Source organism: Trematomus bernacchii, unplaced genomic scaffold (genome assembly GCF_902827165.1).
Source record: "Trematomus bernacchii unplaced genomic scaffold, fTreBer1.1, whole genome shotgun sequence".
NCBI classification, from domain to species: Eukaryota; Metazoa; Chordata; class Actinopteri; order Perciformes; family Nototheniidae; genus Trematomus; species Trematomus bernacchii.
The window spans coordinates 1623745-1644606 of record NW_022987973.1 but is presented as its reverse complement, the minus strand read 5'-3'; the positions used below and the strand labels follow the sequence as shown (position 1 = coordinate 1644606).

Sequence of the window (20862 nt, the reverse complement as noted above, 5' to 3'; positions counted from 1 at the left end):
GGCAGTCTGTGGCTTCCAGCTGAGGTGGCACTCACAAGTGCCTGCATGTAATGCCATAACAGGCGCAACAATGGAGCATAATTACAACACATCAATTCCATCTGTTTCAGAAGCTTTAATGGCTTCATCACTTGCACGCTCCAGGGAATGTACAGAAAAGTTCAGTCTTCGCAGATTTCCATCAGGAGCATTTGATTTGAAGACAATGGCGAGCAGCGAGGAGTAACAGTGTACCGTTAATGAGGATAGGCAGAGAGGAATGTGAGGTTAAAAGAGTCATTATGTGTTTTATATTGGATTGCTGGGACGCAGTGTAGATTTTTTGCAAGACTAAAACATGGTTTGGTTTATCACTGACCTCTGCATCACTGATTTTCATAGTTATACAGTTACTGTGACACACACAACTCACCATTTTACGATTTAACTTTTCATGGTTAGATGAGGCATGTAGGATTTATATGGATTCTGGGCTGCTCGCTGTAAATCATTCTAGACAAGTCACACAACATAACATTTTGCTAAATGACACACAAAAACAGATGCTTTTTGTCACATTTCAGTGTCCACTTTGCTAAAAAGCATCTTCTTTTTGGTATAAAACTCAGCATAAAGAAGCTTTGAAGCCGCTTTTAAAGGAAAATCTGGACGGATTGGATAGCTATACAATCTTAAAAAAAGCTAAGTGTAAATGCACCCTAATGGCAATTCAAAATGGTTGAAATCTAATCATTTGAACCACCTCTTGTTGTGGAAAAAGCTGTAACTTCTCTGTCAAACATTAATTTTCTTTGTATTGAAAAAGTAATAATTCAGGACTAAGGAGAATTACAAGCTGGCCAATATTAAAGGTAGGATAGGTAAGAATGGAGAAACCAGCTCGAGTGCGCTAGAATTTGAAAGTACACAACCGGAAAAAATCTGCCCCTTCCTTCAGACTTCCTTACAGAGCCCCTCCTCCAACACACACGAACGCGCACATGACCAATGAGGGCACGAGATAAGTTTGTGCACGAGATGGAAGGCTGACAGGCAGGTAGGCCATCCAGTTATTTTAGCCTGGCCGGCTCAGATGATTGGTCGTGCTTTTTACAGCGCTACGGCTTCCACAGATGACATGTTTTTAATGTATTTATTGTCAAAGCATTTAATATATTCATTGCTATCGGGATGTTAAGAGCATTCCATGGAATATAACTAGTGTTTCTGAAGTGAATTACCTACCCCACCTTTAAGTTTAATTTAACCAATTTTTCTGTCAGAATAATGACAAGAAACTACACTGTATGGTATTGTTTGTAAAACTAATTTGCATCAAAATAAAACATAATATTGTGTTGCCATTGCCAATATATTACACCATTACAAACACCAGTGCTCTTTAAAAATAATCATGTGCTCAGGAAACACTTCAGGTTTTCACATCTGAGTTGAGGCAGAACTGAAATGGTTAAACGCAGTCGTCTCATGTATCTTTCATTAAAAGTCAGAACTTTCCTGATTCAGTTCCAGTATGTTAATGCACTCCACATGCCTCTTATTCCTACTTGTGGCTGTATGTAAAAAAAGAGAGAGAGAGAGGTACGTGTCCCTGTGAGGCCCGGCTGAATATACTGTAGGTTATATAGACCCAGCTGAAGGATCCTGTTACACCGTCCCACTTTATACAAATCCTACCCGTCAGATTTTCTTTATTTAATTGTTTTTTTATTTGACTTGTTCATTTATGACAACTGTTCAGTGTACCATGCATGCAGCTGTCATGTATTCCTGATAGGGAGCGTTGTCCTTATCAATATGAATGACACCTGTTACAGGGATACAGTCGGATTGTTTTCAAACTATGTCAGGGCAGAAAGACCCCTGAGAGACAACATCTGGAGGCTAACAGTGCAGGTGTGAAGGCCCTGATCTCACCAGGCTTCTGATATCAGCATGACTACAGGAAATAGATATGACAGAAATGTGTGTGTGTGTGTGTGTGTGTGTGTGTGTGTGTGTGTGTGTGTGTGTGTGTGTAAAACAAATGTGCTTGACCGTTCCTACTCTTTATTACTTTACTTCATGGTAGATGAGTGGAGAGCAGGAGACTCTGTCTGCTCTTCTCATCAAGGGTCTCCGCACACACACACACACACACACACGCACACGCACACAGGATAGAGGGATGTCTGCATGCTGTGGTATCACTTAAAGGCCTCCAACACATGCAGGTCCAGAGTGAGAGCACTTAGTAACTGCACACAGCTCAAGAGGTGCCTTGACATTTGTGCAAACTAGAAAACAGCAGAGTGGTTCGCGGGCATGTGTGAGCCAGCTGGATGTGAATGTTTGCAGCACCAACAGAAAAGTCTTTCTACTTTTCCTTAAAGTCTTCTTGGCTGAGTCATATCATGTTGTTCATCAAGCCAAACTTTCTTGGTGTTGTTGTCTGTGTGTGTTTGTGTGTGTGTGTAAGGATCTAAGAAAACACTTGAATCAGTAAGAGGTGGATTAGGATGTTGAGAAAATCATAAGCTTCCCAAATTGCTCCATTAAAGTCAGCATTTGTTAGATTTGGTAAATGCTGGAGCAAACACTCTGCGTGGGCTTTGACAGAAACACAACTCCTCTTATACACTTTCCTAGATGCATCTCTGACGATTGATCGTAGTCAGGGAAACGCGTGGCGTTCTTGTGGCGTTCTTGTGGCTGCTCCTCAATCAAAACAATCTGTAGGATATGTTGAGTTTAGTAGTCACTTAATACAGCTTTGTCATGTCGGTGTTGCAAATTTAAATCCTGGATTGCACACATACATTTCCTATGAATCCCTCATGCGTGTGAATGCAATTTGCATCCAATGTTGGAATGGGGGATCCTGCCACACACAATGAAAACTATTTAGAGGTATTGAAAGGATTTGGCTAAGAAAAAGGGACTATAAAATGGGTTTGTGTTCACGGATTGAATTTTTAACCTAAACCGTATTAACACAATAATTGAATTGATAGTTTTTGTTCGTAAAGGCTAAAATTAATGCATTTTTTAATACTTTTTAGAAGCCCAAAAAATGCATTTTCAAAATCTCCTTCTCTCTGTATCATAATCCTGTGACATCCACTGTCTTTAGGGAGAGGGTAGTGGGAGGATGGAGAGAACAAGAGGTTGAAGAAGCATCCCACACATGACAAGCACAGGCATGTCTATTTGGTGTGAGAAAATTATAACAACTATGTCTCCCTCTGTGTGTTTCAGCCTGTGTTTGAATAACCACATAGTGAGTGTCTCTCTCTGTCTCACCAAGCTAATAGCCAGGATTTTCTGAGCTCTCAGCCGCGATACACCACTGTGCGCCATCGCTCCGCTGCTCTGAGTGTTGGGTGGGTGCCTGCCAATCCAGAGTGCATCAGGATGACACTTAAGAGCCAATAATTACAGAGCAGGGCATTATGTCAGCGCTCATTGTTCTTTGCTTTTAGAGGTATGCAGCATTTAATAGACCAGCATCATCCTACACCCTTTCTTCAGAGGGTAGCTGGTGCATTTTCCAGTTTGTTTAAGGGTTGTACAGCGCACACAAATGTTCCGCATTACCATCAAATAGTTGGTCATTTCATGGCCCTGATTTTGAGCCTGCACATGTGGCACCATTTACACCTTTTTGCTGCATAATCCTCTCCACACAGCAAACACTGGACGTACACACTGTCAGGCTCTGGCTATTATCTGCAAGGTGCAGCTGTCTCTCAGCACGATGGGTACACACTCACACCCAAGTGCGAATATAGTACACAGCATATAGAGTACACACAAAATTGCAGCACAGCCACATCATCATTCCCGGTGATAACAAACAACACATTTGTGAGCCTTATTGCCTGGCTCTACAGATACAGCGCACTCGTTCTCAGACTGATTCAGTGCTGTCAGCTTTTATTTGGAGTCCAGTAAAGTGTGATTTTTCTCTGCTCTACTTTCTCCACATCTCTGTTTGTATCGGGTTTTATAGATTTGTACACACTTTATTATACTTTGCATGTTTACTCTTTCAAATTTAAAATAATCTACTCGTGTATCCCAAAGTATTGCTTTCAATTATTTTTCCTAGAACTATTGAGAACAATTGGAATTGTTTTAGCTTTAGTTGTCGTGTGTGAGATATATATACTGTAGAGATGTCTGCTTTTGCTTAAATATTAAGAAACTAGATGTTACTTGCTTGTGGTGCTTAAAACGGCAAAAATATTGATAGCGGATTCATAACAGCAATGTCTCTTTCCAGAAATCATGAACCGGTCTCTTAAAATAGTCCTTGTTGTAAGTAGGACATATTCATTTCTACCAAACTACACCAAATACAAAACTGTGCACCAACCGTTGAACCATTTTAAGGGGTTTAGTGTCCCTTTTTAAGAAGGAAAGGAAACATTTAAAGTTTCTCCTCTAACCCAGTTTGTCCGCCCATCAGGGGTGTGTGTCCTCTAACTGCAGACAAACAGTGTTTCTGTGCTGACTTGGCTTGCATACTATAGCAGCTCCTGTTGCCAGTAGTCACCGGCGATTGAATAACCATCACTCACCCAAATATCACAAGGATCAGTACTGCGATGACCTTGAGGCGACTCCTGTCAGGAGCTCCTGCGCCGCTATCAGCTCTATTGTCAAATCACGTCAAACAGAGAGCCTTGAAGCTGAGCGCTGTTGTGTCGCTTCGCCTTGCAGAGGGCAGAGATGGATAGTGTTTTATTTATTTATTTTTGGATAAATGTGTGTCGTGAATGTAAGATAAGCAGAGCTTGTTGTGAGATGAATATCAGCTCGGCTCTCTTCTCCTTTGGGTTTTCTCTGCCTGACTGCAAGCAAACCCCTTTGTCCCCGTTGCCCCCTTGCCTTGTGACTTGGCTCACGCTGCTTTAGTAAATCTGGGGCATGTTTACAGTCTGGCTTTTGGGAGTGTCTTGGCAGGCGAACTGTATACCTACCAGGCAGCCAATCAATCGCCCCGCCCTTGGAGTACTATTAAACTTTAGAAAAATGGGATGATGCTGCTCAGTTTCCTCTGAAATATGAAGCCTGCCAAAGTGCGTGCATATATTTTATTTCTCAGCGACACTCTTGTCTGCAGGCTGGCACCCTGTGATGATATCTTAGTTACCTCAATGGGGAGCAGGCACACACTGAACACTGTGATGTGAATGAAGCGATTCAGAGGAAGTCTTAATTGATATCTCTGTTCTATTTTGGAGGTCTGGTCACTGAAAGAGTTAGCTATTTGATTCTTTAAGTCAAAGATATGATGCTATTTGGAGGAAGTTTTATTAATGTGTCTGGAACATGAATTATTTGAATGATTCATGAGTGTTTTCCCTGAAGAGCACTCATTTAATAAAACTTAAATTCACTTATTGTTTATTCTGTGGAAATCTAGATGAGAAAAATTGTATACAACTCATGAGCTACAGCCAGCAGCCAGTTAGCTTAGCTTAGCTTAGCATTAAGACGGGAAACACGTGGGAGAGGGGGGAGAACTAGAATTTCTTTATCCAAATTTAACACAATTTGGGTACGTAAACATCTGATCCCAAATTAAGATAACTAATTTAGCTTTTTAGCGGGGTATATGCAAATCTATTTATTTCTTGTGTGTCTGCCTTAACCTATATGAGTTGCATTAACATTAGCAACCTTCGGTAGTGAAGAACAAGTATGGGTTTGTCCTCGTATCTCCATTTTAATTCAACAAGTGTGTATCTGTTTCTTGTGTGTGCACAGATTTAGTCTGATTCTCTCACAAACATGTTCTTTGATCACAGAACAGTTGCTCACTGAAATCCTCCGTGGGATGATTTGTTCCTGCCATCTTTACCTCAACTAGAAAAAGAAAAATTGAATGACTACAGGACTGTACTGCTACAATTCAATTTCAGGGAGAGAAAATATATTCCCTTCCTAAATGTTGTGAGTGTTGCATGCAAGGGTTTATCATCCATCTGGAAATTGTCCTCCAACAATGCATCTTTTCATCCGTGCCAATGCGCTCTAGTTTGGACCATTTGCCAATTGACTTTGCAGCTTGTACACTTTTAAAACAAAGAATTGAGGCATAAATATACAGTTTGACTTTAAAGAACCTGCTGGACTAACTAATTCAACATGTTAACACTGGCAATAAAGCAGCCATTTTGATGGACGGTGTGATGTGATGAGCATTAGCAGAGGTTAAGGGCCCTGCTTTGGTGACAGCCAACTGATTACACATGTGGGTGATGAATGGCCTTGGTGCCTGGCTGTGAAATGGCCTGCAGATGCCCGGCATTCTGCTGCAAGCATGTTAAAACACACGGATCTGCTGCATTGGAAGTGCTGAAAATCTCCCCAAAAAACCCACAGTGGAGGAAAAAGAGTGAAAGAGTTGCGTTTCTGTTTAAAATCATCAGAGCTTTACACAACCCAAGTTTGTTACTGGCTTGACCTTCTGCTCTTATTGAGAAATCCATCCCAGAGTTCTTTGAAAAATCAAATGTTCCTCCCTTGTCTGCATGTTTTTCTCATAGGTCAACATCACACACACACACACACACACACACACACACACACACACACACACACACACACACACACACACACACACACACACACACACACACACATTCACCCTGCCTGCTAAGTAGCCCCAGAGTGCTCTCTGAGTTAAAGTTTCATAAGTTTGCTCTCCTCTGCTCGTTATTCCATTGTCTGTCTAAGAGGATGTCACTGTGATTTATGTCAGAGAGTTTTAATATGCGGAGGGAAGGCTGTTTTTGGTCGCGATGAATGGTTTAAACTCAGGGGAGCCGTGACAGTCGAGCTATGATATGTCCCCCTGTTGAGAGGAGGGATGGCTCTCCTTTGTCTGCCATCGGCGGGGTCCGCTGGGACTCAGAAAAGCTCCCTTTATGAGCATTTAGGACATTTGCAACAGACTTTAATTTACCTTGAAATAAAAAACCAGCTTCCCCAAGTAAGAACGTGTGCATGTTTTCCTGTCCTGCATGACAATAGAAAGTCTTTTTAAATTGTGAATCCCCTCCCTGGATTTGAATGTCCTCTCTTCATTGACTCCAGATGTCACAACGTTTTAAACAGAATGAGGGCTGTTGATCTGGAAAGGGCCTTAGATTTGATTTTGGACAGGAAGGGGGCTGTGCAGCTGGCTTTCACTCCCATAAGGGGAAAACAATCATGTGCCAAAGTGCCTGCAGCGTTATAAGAACCATTTGTTTGTGAGCATATTGTAAAGTTTAAGTCGTGGGTTGTAAATGTTTATTGCAGTGTACTGGCTCCATTTGCATTATGCACCACCTGGAGTGCTGGAGATAAACGTACTGCTGGTGACTTTTTCTTCCACTCAAAAAGTATCTCAATTTGAATGCAGTGTGCTCGTTTGACACGAGGAAAAGGTTGTAAATGGTTTAACAGCGGCAAATATTAGTGTTGACGACTCCAGATACGAGCCAGTAATCTTATTTGGACAAGCAAATGGAGTCTGTGACCCCCAGCGATTTGGCTTGGAGAGCACATCCAGTCTGTTTAATATGTTAGGAATGAGAGGCAATAGATAAACATTTACAAAGCTGGTCAAGAAAACTGAACAGGATAAGAAGTTTGTAAGCAACGGACTCACAAATATCTGATTGCACATGTCCGATGTCTTTGATGACCTCTGAAAGATGTTGTCTTCTTGTTAGATATCAAGTGATAACATCCTGATCCACATGGTCACAAACAGGATCTCAATGCTTCAAGGACTTGTACAAAAATACAATCTGGACTTCCTGTTGCCTTTATTTTGGGTCATTTGAGCAAATGCAGTTGTTGTTTCTGTAAGGATGTCAATGCTTCAAGGTTACTGTATAAGAAAATTCAATCTTGAGTTCCGACTTGCCTTTTTATTTTGGGTCATTTGAGCACATTAAGTTGAACGGAAAAGTGGCCAATTGTCAGCGCTATTGCCTGTTACGAAAATCACTCCAAACTCCACTTTTACAGTCAAGAGTCGTAAACAAAACACATGCTGCTGAAGCCACTGTTGAGGATCCTGACATGTCAGTGATTCCAAGGTAAATGCTCTATAAAAAGTGTACATTTAATCTCTACTTAAAGCTGTGGGAAAAAGGTAACTGATTTGACTTGTGGCCCGCTGCTAAATGGATCCATTTGAAAAGGGTTGGCGAGCGGCAGAATGAAGGAGATTTAGATTGGTGTTAAGTGGAAGAGGCTTTTTACTGTGCTGCCAGGTCTGAGCGCTGTAAAGAGAGGAAGTGTAAACGTGGCTCACTGGTGTGACAGGTTCTCATGGGGCTACTGTAGCTGCCGCTGTGCGATAAACGGAGAGGACAGGAGTGAGGGGTGCAGAAATGACAACATGCTTAGTGGGTTTCCCCCTTTGTATTCAAATTGATTTGACTTAAGCTCACCACTCTGTGTTGTGCTGCAGTTGGACTTAATGCGATGTCTTTTCCACTTGTTTTTGCAAGATTTGTGGCTCTCTGTGAGGCTTTGAAGAAGATTTTCTAGGAGAAGTAAAACATGCGGGACTATTTTTGGGGGATTTTTTGTGTTATAATGCAGTTTGAAAGTACTTTTTTTTTCCTAGATTCAACACAGACCACAACTTCAGTGCATATCTTGTCATTTTTTACATTTATATATTCATTTGAATATTTTTTTTTCAATGTGTGGCCTTTTTACAAAGACACTAATGGGTTTTCACTGATTAAATGGTTAATCCATCATCAGATACATAGACTAACATATTAATATGCAATGCTCTCATTTAGTTTAAAAAAATCACTGCATTGGACAAAATGGTGTACTTTTATGTAGATATTTTAATTATGTACACTTTATTTAAATAAGGTGCTCTTTTTCTAGCTTTAAAATGAATATAGGCCAGACTAAGCAGATGACATTTTTTATTTTATTTTGTCTGGTTTTACAATGTCCGTGTGTCAGGTATTTTGTTTTTATAACAGCAAGAAAACAAAATGTTTTTCCCAACATGCATTTCAAATCATTGGCACTGTGACATGGAAATAATTGTTTATCTCCGTGCAGAAGACAAAAACAACTTAACATTGTGAGCAGATTTGTGAGTGTTGTAATTGGGGACCTATTTTAGTGTGTTCTTGTTCTTAAGCATCCGAATGTGTTCTGTACCAGTGTGTTCCTCTCCGTTCTGTCCTGATTTGTGATGATAATCTCCGCTGTGTGTTTCTTCCTGCTGTTTACCAGATGCAAAGGAGAGGTCGGCCAAGAGATTCTCCGTGGACGGCGTTTTCAATTACACCTCCCTGCTGCTCAGCCAGGAGGACGACATGCTTTACGTCGGAGCGAGGGAGGCGCTGTTCGCCCTCAGCCTGTCGGACATCAGCAAGGCCAAGCTGCAGAAGAACGTGAGTTTATAGAAATGCAGAGTGGAGTAGGGGAGGAAAAAATGCAATGCAAAGATAAAGTTGGCTTGGAGATAATTTACTCTCATGGTTAAAATGGCATTTCATGTGCTGTTGCACATCTGGTTTGCGATCCCTTTACCCACGTCATCCCCTCTATCTCCCACTTTCTAAATCTATTTATTTTGTAAAGGCTGAACTAGCCAAATAATCTTAAAAAAAGAGCATTTCAGGATCGATTTAGTTTAATCTATTATTAATCTTGTTTATAAATTCAAAATATGTAAGGGATAATGTGTAACGTTTGACTTAATCCTGCTTATTATTACACAACCACATACTAAATAAACCAACGCCTTAAAGGTAGGGTAGGTAAGAATGGAGAAACCAGCTCGAGTGCGCTAGAATTTGAAAGTACACAACCGAAAAGAATCTGCCCCTTCCTTCAGACTTCCTTACAGAGCCCCTCCTCCAACACACACGAACGCGCACATGACCAATGAGGGCACGAGATAAGTTTGTGCACGAGATGGAAGGCTGACAGGCAGGTAGGCGAGGCAGATAATTGGTCTTGCTTTTCACAGCGCCACGGCTTCCACAGATGAAATATTTGTATATATTTATTGTCAAAGCATTTAATATATTCATTGCTATCGGGATGTTAAGAGCATTCCATGGAATATAACAAAAAGTGTATCTGAAGTGAATTACCTACCCCACCTTTAACTCCCAATAGTAATTGAAAAGTATGTTATTGACTCAAAAGATATCTTACTGCTTCCGCTAAGAAAAAATTGTCCGTTTTCTGATGGATGAAAACTAATGTTTGTTGTCCAAAGCTGACGTTTAATCGACCAAACTTCTTACTGCCGATTGATAGGCTCATAATTACATTACATGTTACTTGTTAGACGCTTTTATCCAAAGCGACTTACATACTCAATACTGAGCAATTTGGGGTGAAGTGTCTTGCCCAGGGACACAACGACATGCTGACTGCAGTGGGGTTTGAACCTGTACGCCACAGCCTCCTTGATCCTTCTTAGCGTCATGTTATGGCTAGCATGTTAGCTAGCCATATGTTAGCGAGTATAAACAACCTCTGAAATGTCCAAATAGATCGAGTATTCAACTTAGCCATGTAATAAGTTGAGTTAAATAGCAGCTTTCTTCACTTCACATTTGTGTTTATTTCTATACCACACAGTTCTGTGTATACATTTGATATTAGAGAAACAATCCTCCTCAGTAGAAACAGCAGGGCTCCTTGTATTTGGCATTACTTATTCAGTGTTTCTTCTTTTTCATCTTCAGCTGACGTGGGGCACTCCTGCTGGAAAAAGAGAGGAGTGCAGCTTCAAAGGGAAGGACCTGGAGGTGAGAGGCATCTTTTACTACTCCAGAAAAACGCTCAATAATGAAACACCCCAGGAAGAGAGCTGTATAATGACAATAACTAGAGCATGGGTTCTCTTGCACCGGGTGTTTGTTCTTCCCTTGCTGTCTGTGTGAGTCCTTTCACTCGAGTCGTGAGAAGATAAAATGAGCATTGAGTTATGTGTCGACGAACCTTTCCACCAAATAGATTCATCAAGTGTGCACGCTCGCCGGGGAATTGCTCTTTTTCCGTGCACTGCTACTTTCTCTCTGTCTGCCTGTTACCTTGTTGTCATGCCAGCTGCTGTATCCCTAGGCGACAAACCTTGGAAATCTTTACACTGCAGTATACAACTCTAGTCTGTGTATTACAGAGAAAAGCCCACCAGGCTACTGCATGTGAAGTCTTCCCCACAGCGTTTGAGGAAAAGAGAAGATCCTTCCAACTATTTCCTTTTGGTCTAATAGATTGACTTATGATGCAAGCTTCAGTATCTCAGGCTCAGATTTGAAGGAGCTCTAATAAAAACACATTAAACGGTTAGAATATCTCGTGGACCCATGGACCTCACACTCTCTCCATTTGTTCCCTGTCCAGACTGATTGCTTCAATTACATCAAAATCCTCCTGCGGCTGAACAGCACTCATCTCTACGTGTGTGGCACTTACGCCTTCAGCCCAATCTGCGCCTACATAGTAAGTAACAACCTCTCAGTCTACCTTTTGTTCACCTACAGGATTTAATTTTCCTCCTGTTATCAGACCTTCATTTTCTCTCCTCTCCTCTCATTTCTGAATTTAGATGTATTGTTTGTGTGTTCTGGTTGAATCAAGCTCTTTTCATCCACCGTGTCAGTATTGGATTTGCGGTTATCCGAGCGTAACCAAACGCTTCTGAGGCACTTTAGCCAGACAAGTCAGCAGGGGGTACACGGGCTGCGTGGTTTCCAGCAGGAGATCTGTTTATCTAGCGAAGGAGTACATCTGGAGTGATGGTTACCAGCAGGAGGATGACATTGATTTCAGCGATAGGGAGGCCATCCAGTTTGGTGACAACTCGGCTCTTAAAACAGATTACAATCTCCGCTTTGACGTCAGAGGGAAAGACAAACACCAGACGTCTCAGACTGGAGATCACTTGGCACGACTTTATGCCCTGAACTCAGATTGTGTGTGTGTGTGTGTGTGTGTGTGTGTGTGTGTGTGTGTGTGTGTGTGTGTGTGTGTGTGTGTGTGTGTGTGTGTGTGTGTGTGTGTGTGTGTGTGTGTGTGTGTGTGTGTGTGTGTGTGTGTGTGTGTGTGGTGTGTGTGTGTGTGTGTGTGTGTGTGGTGTGTGTGTGTGTGTGTGTGTGTGTGTGTGTGTGTGTGTGTGTGTGTGTGTGTGTGTGTGTGTGTGTGTGTGTGTGGTGTGTGTGTGTGTGTGTGTGTGTGTGTGTGTGTGTGTGTGTGTGTGTGTGTGTGTGTGTGTGTGTTGTGTGTGTGTGTGTGTGTGTGTGTGTGTGTGTGTGTGTGTGTGTGTGTGTGTGTGTGTGTGTGTGTGTGTGTGTGTGTGTGTGTGTGTGTGTGTGTGTGTGTGAGATCAGATGACAGACATGTATTAAAACAAACCCCTGGCTATAAAAACAACTCCATAGTGATTAAGCATGGGAAGATTTTCCAGGAAACAGGCACTCGACACTGTCCTATTTAATTTGATTTGATTAAATGGAACAAGGTATTGCTATTACCGCAAATTGAACACGTAATCTTTTCTATGTAAATGCAATATTCACCTTCTCATACGCACGTTGAATGCTTTATTGCTCACTGTAATAGTTCCTCTTCTCTGTACTGGCTGTAAGTAGATACCTTCTGTGAGCAATTTCAATTTAAGTGATGGGGAACAATAAATATACGTTGTGCAGAAATGCATTCAATCTGGGTGAAGATAATATCTTACAGACAGTTGTTGAGCACCCTTGTATGGTACATATAGACACGTCAGGTTTGTTTAAAGATGGATTGAACAAATGAGAATCTATCATTTAATTTTTAGGATTGTTTTTTCAAGACTTGTCACATCTTTTTTGATTTTAAACTCTTAAACAGTGTTTAAACAATTGGCTAATCAGTCGAAGAAAAGGAAATCAATTTTGATAATCGATACATTTGTATAGTTAAGTGTCATGCTTCTCAAATTTGAGAATGTGCTGCCATTCTTTTCTTTAAGTCATTTAAGTTATCTTTGGGTTTTAGACTGTTGGTCGGACAAAGGAGTATTTTGAAGACGTCACCCACACATAATGCAACATGATGACTTGTTTTCTAGACTCTCCCTGCCCTGCCCGGTAACAACATGTTCAAACTTCTGTTTGTTACTCAGACTCCCTTAAAAAGCCAAACCCTGACATTACGCAATTCATGTCATATTTTCTCAGACTTTTTCCCTCAAAGCTCCCCAGAGCCAAAGAAGACATTATACAGCTGTTCTCAGAGGCTAAATAATGACCTATATAATGACATATACACTTGAACAAAGAATATTGTATGTACATTAACCAACCTGCGGTGTTAATCAAATAAACCTGCCTGAATACAGAAACAAAAAGTACTTTGAAAGGATAAAGTAATTTGCTTAATCTCAACAAATTAAAATACTAAAGCTAACAGAACTTAAATCTGTCCCTTAATGATGATCTGCTTATCCACTCAGCCCAAAGTCTATTTGTCCTAGTTTATGACATAAATCTTTAAAAGCAGGTCACACATTATATCATAAAAATGTTTTCAGAGGCTTAGTTAATTCCTGCAACAGCTGGTTGGAAGCATTGCATAATTTATACCCGAGTTTGAGGAGTTCTGGGCCTTTTTTTGGAGCAAAGGATTACACATTAATACACATTATTTAGCATTTATGGGAACAGCATGGTGTATGTGTTGTTGATTCACAAAAAACTACAGTAGCTGTGTTCGAAGTGATAGTAATCAGTGAAGCCTAATGATGTTTTTTAACAGCAGCTCGAAAGCATTGATGCATAGGATAAATCAGGTTTTGGCTAACCAGGAAATGGGATCAATTCACTGTTGCCAATTTAAAAAGTATCTCAAAACAGATCCTTTCATATCAGATCAACAAGGATTTATAAATGTGACTGCCATACCCTCTATCTACTGTATACATAACATCGTTTCCTGTCACTAACAGTATCCTAAATCCTTATGTTATCCACCAGACAGAGCTACTCTCTATTCAAAGTGACTGAACTCCCTAAAAGTCTGTTCGCGGTGTATATTGTAATGAAGAAGTGCAGAGAAAGAGCCCGAGCTGGCTTTTTACTGTAAGTAGAGTTTAATTGGACTGTGCCTGAGGGACATTTTCTGTTTGTGTCTTGTCTCCAGAACACGTCAACGTTCACGCTGGAGAGAGACGAAGTGGGCGAGGTCGTGATGGAGGACGGGCGCAGCCGCTGCCCCTTTAATCCAGAGTACAAATCCACCGCCATCATTGTTGGTATGAAGTCACACACTTATTTTTCTACATTTGTGTCACTTTAAACTTTTGGCGTGCGAGGAACAAGGTATTATTATGGGCTGTTTCCCAAGCTGCTGTGATGTAAACTACCACTTTGATGCAGTAATGAGTCCTTTTGGGCCTGCTAATGTTGTTTGTCCGTTCTTCTGATAAATAGCTGGACACCAACAGGCGTTTGTGTTCAACTTCTTTGACGAGCAATTAGCGAATAATTGAGCTGCATATTAGTGGAAGAAATTATTTCTGTAATCCCTCCCTTAAACCGCTCTCACTTTGCTCCAAGCTATTACTGACTTCATCTGTTACCGTTGAGAAGCCCCCAGCGCACCAATTCTTTGTAATTCATTATGTGTGATTAAAAGCAACATCAAGTTCTTAATTTAAAGTCTTACAATCTTTTCTTTTTTTTCTTCCAGATGGTGAGTTGTACACCGGTACTGTCAGCAACTTCCAAGGGAACGAGCCTGTCATTTACAAGAGTTTGGGCCAGGGAACCGCTCTGAAGACGGAGAACTCTTTAAAATGGCTGCAAGGTAAACTCCCCTCAGATGGCAGACTGTACTCATCTTCCATTATGTACCCAACAGAGCAGATGAGCTCCAGAAAGTAGCGATCATTAGCGAGGCGCAGTGGCTAATGCATGCAGACTGAGAGGCCCTATCAGTCGCAGCACATGTACTTCAAAACAGCCAGAGTGTTCACAGCTCTCTAAATACATTTTTCAGCGATACTAAAGCGGAGAAAGATTGTTTTCCTAGCGTGGATGATAACACATGTTTCTTTTGTGTTTATCTATTTTTAACAGATCCCGTCTTTGTCGGGTCGGCTTACATTGAGGAGAGTCAGCCGGTAGGCAACCCCGTAGGAGACGACGACAAGATTTACTTCTTCTTCAGCGAGGCGGGGAAGGAATTCGACTTCTTTGACAACACCATTGTGTCGCGGATTGCTCGCGTGTGTAAGGTAAGACACCTGGGGTTTGGGTCATTAAATAAGGCAACCACGCACAAATAACAGGCACAGTACGGGCCTCATGCTTCCTCTCTCTAATCCCGGTACAATTACCTCCAAACAAGAAGGGACGCTCCCATGTCGAAGCACGTTTGGTCACATTTAGCCGTACGTCATGCCTGTGTAGATGCAATGGAAAATATGTCACGGGTGCGCTAAATCCTTTTCTTTTTGACTGTGCAAACATGTTTTCAACAGATTTCCCCTTGCCTGAATCATCCTCTCCTCCTCAACACGCCACCCTCCCTCCTTTTTCCTCTGCAATGTCACCCCCCCCCCCTCTCCTTCCATCTCCCTCACAATGTCAGCTGCATTCGTCCACTCCTCCAGCTCTTTGCCTTTCTCCACCAGCGCTTTGAGCTTTGCAGGCATTATTAGTATTCAAGGGTGCTTCGCAGCAATATGAAATGCTTTTTCCACTCTACTATATGGCCTGTTTTTGTTGCAGGAAAGGCATGCCAACTGTAGTACCTGCAGAATTCACTCGCATCATTTAAACTGCTGACGTCATCCCCTTCCTCCTGCTCTTCCTCTACAAGAGTTTAGTTTGGTTCGATCATCCTGAATAATCAGCAGCAGACTTTATCCCTTTTCACCTGAGATCAGATCAATTAAACGGCCGCCCGCTATAAATGCACTCCGCATCCGTCCCTGACTGATGCCTCTTGTTCGTGGAGGCAGTAATGTGAGTAATCACGGGGGCAGCATGTAATCTTAAGTGACAGCTTAATGACTTAGTCCTGCAGAACTCTGGCACTCAGGAGCTGCGACACCTCTCTCAGCCGGCAGAGCTCCTCCTGGGTTCTATATATGGAAATCATTGACAGAAAGCCCCCAGACTGTGGCAACTTGCTGCAGATGAACTGGCGGAAGAATGGCTTTCTCTGCGATATAAAGCGCCTTTATTTCTCTGGAATGCAGCAGCACTCGTTCCCCTGACAGGAATCTTTTCAGACGCTGTTCAGTGGCAGTACAGCAGGGAAGCAGGTGGTTTAATCACCAATTTACTGGGGTAATTCTTACGGACATGAACAAATCTTTGAGATGAGGCTTAGGACTTCCAACTGCTGTCCACTTCCTACTAAGATAAATGCTCTTGTAGTTTGTAATGATGTGCAAATGAACGCCTTGCAAATGTTTTTCTCCAACACCCTTTTCTATGCATGCAAGCAACCGATATCATAGAACTGCAGCTGGTTTTAAGATAGACGATAGAAGGACTAATTTTCCAGGGATTTTGGGTATATTAAGACTTAAAGGACAAGTGTCACAAATTGTAACCATGGAAACATTGCTTGTAATTTAAATATAGCTTGTGAGGGTTGGATAACTTCTTAGGCTTATAATAAGTCAGTTCTTGTTTTTGTGAAACACGCATTAGACTAGATATTTTTAAAATCTGACACTGTGCTACCCCCCTCAGTCAGACAATAACTCACGCTCAACATGGAACTACAGTTCCCATGATGCTTTTGGGGATGTTAACAGCTTTTATGCTATGAGCTACAACTAAGCCCCGTGTATAACATTTGTTACCATTTTGGTACCATTTCATTTATGTTGAAAATAGGGTATCGGCAGTTTCTGTTTGCAACATACCTTTGGAGGTACAGAAAGCTATAACTGGATTACTTTGATATTAAAGGAAACTTAAAATAACAGGATGATTTTCAGGCAAATTCTGGGGTTGTAAGAGGCATCTTTTAACGATTCTTAGGGTGATTTATAGATGTTTATGTGTGATGGGCATCAGCGATAAAGACATCCTCTAAATATGTAAGTCACACTGAATTCAAAAATATGCATATCATGTCTGTGTTTTTAGATCTCACTGAGTTATATGACTCACAGAAGGAGATGCAAATTGCTCCAATCAGGCTCCAAGGGTTTTAAAGCACTGTAATTGCCTTTAAGAGCTGCTGCTGCAGATCTTATTGGTGAGCGAGACAAATCAGCGACCAGCTACAGTAACTCATTTCCTGTTGTTTTCAGAACTGCCGCATGCACCTGCCACATCTCACAGTGTCTTTTCCTCCCATCAGACCAGTATTAAAGCCTCAATTGATTTTGAGAAACCCGCCCTATTGCTGCAAGCTCACATCCCCAGCTATTACCATATTCATCTTATTATTTTTCTCAGAACAGTGTCTCGTATCTGAACACACACCCTGTGTAGATTAGGTAACGGCGAGGTATGAAGGTGTGTGTTTAGTATAACACACTCTTGCAGACTGACAGAAAGCATGCTCTCTGTGTACATACCCTAAGGCCAAAAATGTTAATGTGCTTTTATTTTGATATCTGTAATATTTTGAATATGTTCATCTTGCCAGACGTTTTAAAGAAGCCATGTTTCTCGTGAGATATCAAAGGCATTTCAGTTTTCTCCTGCTGGCCTCACTACTGTTTAACTTGGGTTTTCCGAGTAATTCTGCTTCCGAAGTGGTTTTTTCTCCCCCTCCCTTCTTCTGCTCCCTCTTTCTTTTGTTTATTCAGGTGCGCACACTGACTGTGGAAAGCAGGCAGATTATCAACGCAGTGTGGCACTACTTTCTTTACCTTCTTTTCATCTATAAGGAATCTGTAATGCTTAAATGCAGATAAAATATAAGAGAGGTGTAATCCAGAACAAAATAGCGAGTGTGTTTTTGTAGAGAAGCTATCGGGGGTGTGGTCGATGCGATTGAGAGTAGCTGCGCAGAGGACAGCTGAGAGCAGGAATGTGGTCTCCTCATTATGAGGAAGGGCTACTACCACAGACTAGTAATTGGCTCTCAGACCGTGCATCTATCGGCCCCACGAGCTTTCACCTCAGCGTTGAGCAACAAGATTGTTTATTTGTAACAACACAGAGGAGAAAACAGGGAGAGTTATAGTTTTAGCATGTTTTTCATTCACTTCTGTGCTGTCATGAAGGAGTTGTTTTGCAGGCTCGTGCTCATGATATTTTGGATTTTGAGGCAGGAAAATGTCTCTCATAGTTTTAGTTTTCAGTGGTGTGAGATGTACTCGGCTATTTCACTTAAGTAAAAGTAGAAATACTACAGTGTAAAAATACTCTGTTACAAGTAAAAGGCCCATTTGAAATCTTAAGTAAAAGTACAAAAGTATTGGTATGGAAATATACTTAAGTAAAAGTACTTATTGTGCGAGATATCCCATTTTAGATGAATATGAAAAAAAAGTGATTACTTTTTTTGATGCCTTAAAGGTCCCCTATTATACTGTTTTTCATTTCTTTATTATAGGTCTCAGATATATACAAAACATGTCTCTGAAGTGTTTGTCTCCAAACACCAAACAGATCAATGTAGCATCCCATAATCCCCTCTGTTTCAGCCCTGTTTCAAAAGTGCTGATTCTCTGTCTGTTACTTCAGATGAAAATAAGGAGCCCCTCCCCACGCCCCTCTGAGAGATATTTGGTTAAAAAGAACTCAATGGTGCTCTAGGAGGAGATTCAGGTGATAAGGTGGGGGGGGGGGGGGGGGTTACCTTGGTTGGTGATTGGCTAATGGTTACACAAGCCAAAACAATCGTTCATAAAGTGGCCAAAATCTGATCAGCTGATTTTCAGACAGGTTTTTATATAAATGGATCAGGACAAAAAGTGAGAGAATCTTTGTTCCTGAAACTTTCAGAATCTCTTTACACAGAGAGGGGACACATGTTGATGTAGAAGAGACATGTGTCCCCTCTGTGTAAAGAGAGAGTCTCTTTACACAGAGGCCCCGCTCACACGGGACCGTTTGCGTTTATGCACAGTATGCGTATTTAAAAAAGTCTTCCGTTCACATGCATTTGTTTCATTTAACGTGTCTGTTCAAACGAGGCCGCTGGAAACGCTGTAGTACATATGCCGGGACTGTAAGTGGCGCTGTAACTTCCGCCAAAATACACCAAAAGCAGCGAAGAAGAGCAGCCCCAGCAGCCCCCGCCGCAATGTTGCCATGGCTACCCTTCTGTTCATGCCCCGCCGTGGATTTAGCAACATGTAGTTCATGTAATTCTCCATGTCCACTTGTTGCTGATGGTTGTGGTAGAGGAGCTGTAGATTTTTGCACTAATATCTGTAGCATGGTCAGTAGCAGTAGCACTAGCAGTAGCTACTGACAGTAGGAAGTGTGTGTGGCGATTGCTGGTATTCAGCGGGATATAGTAATTTCCTCAGCATATGGATAAATGCTACGGGGAAGTTAACTGAAAGAAACCGAATCTGTGGATATTGCATCGACCGACGTCTCCGTGGAGAGGACCCGCTCAGAAAAGAGAGATATTCTCTACAAACACCGGGTGAGATCCTCCTTTGGATCAATGCATGAAATCTGACTCTGTTTATTTTGTTTAAGGAGTATATTGGGCGTTAACTATTCTGGTTTGCCTTTTATAATATTATTTCATTCAAGAACCCCTTGTGCGTTTAATTAACACAGCTATTTTTGATAGTTGCTACAGCAATGAGCAGGAGAGGTGCTATTTATTTATTTTTTTTCGCTATTTTTTCAGGAAATATTCGTATAGAGGTGATTACACGGACTCGGTTGACCCCCCAGAGCGTTTCGTTTGCAAATCTATCCACCTTGGGACCCGTTATCGTTTGTAGGGTCAGTTTCTATCGGCCTCGTGTAAATAATAGGGCTATACGCACGCGAAACTATGCAGATACAAGCAGTTTTCTCCTCGTGTAAACGGCGCTAGAGAGGGGACACATGTTGATGTAGAAGAGACATGTGTCCCCTCTGTGTAAAGAGAGAGTCTCTTTACACAGAGGGGACACATGTTGATGTATAAAAGACATGAACAAGTGGATTTTGCATAATAGGTCCCCTTTAATGTGTTCATCACAGCTGGTAAAGGTGGAGCTAATTTAAGTACTTTACATACTAGTGCTCAATATCTCTAACCTATAGTTATACTGTATATCATAGTTTATTTATTAGTTTATTTGTATTTCGTTTTAGCCAATAAGCTGAATCTTTAAACTAACTTGTAACTAATGTTGTCAAATATATGTAGTGGAGTACAACATTGGAGAAGTATAAAGTATCGTCAAGCAAAGTACAAGTACTCCAAAATCTTACTTAAATACAATACTTGAGTAAATGTACTTCACTTATTACACCACTGATAGTTTTGAGTTGTATCATCTCCTCACGGGTCATTCGCTCCTGTGCTGTTATAAGGAGTTGTTTTTTAAGCTCCTTCTGGTGGTGTTTTGGATCTGAGGCAGGAAACTATCTTGAGATTGGGCGAGACCACTTGTTTTGGTCATGCTCTTCCTCCTCCTCCTCCTCCTCCTCCTCGTGCTCCTCCTGTGTTTTTCAGCTTGCGAGCTGTACTTGGGAGGAGTTTCTTTCGGTGTGTTTACAGATCTTTGATAATTGCCAGTCCTAGCAGAGCAGTCTGATAACTGTTTATCTTTACATTTAGTGACAGCTTAAAAGGAGTGAATGCCTCCTCTGTTTCTCGGAGGAGAAGAGAGGAGAGAACCACTGATGCTGATTTCAAAGCTGTAATTAATAACTAACCATTGTTTGTTTTCCATTTCAC

General features: G+C 41.4%; 1 protein-coding gene across 2 annotated transcripts in view; it reads left to right on the top strand.

Moving 5' to 3' along the window:
• The window catches only part of LOC117471481 (semaphorin-4B-like), a 65234-nt gene that overhangs the window by 33042 nt on the left and 11330 nt on the right, over nt 1-20862 (top strand). For both annotated transcript variants that reach the window (XM_034116537.1, XM_034116538.1), the window contains exons 3-8: nt 9256-9416; nt 10728-10790; nt 11389-11487; nt 14170-14281; nt 14719-14835; nt 15108-15265. In XM_034116537.1, the coding sequence (XP_033972428.1) occupies nt 9256-9416; nt 10728-10790; nt 11389-11487; nt 14170-14281; nt 14719-14835; nt 15108-15265 (710 nt within the window). The remainder of the gene's footprint in view (nt 1-9255; nt 9417-10727; nt 10791-11388; nt 11488-14169; nt 14282-14718; nt 14836-15107; nt 15266-20862) is intronic.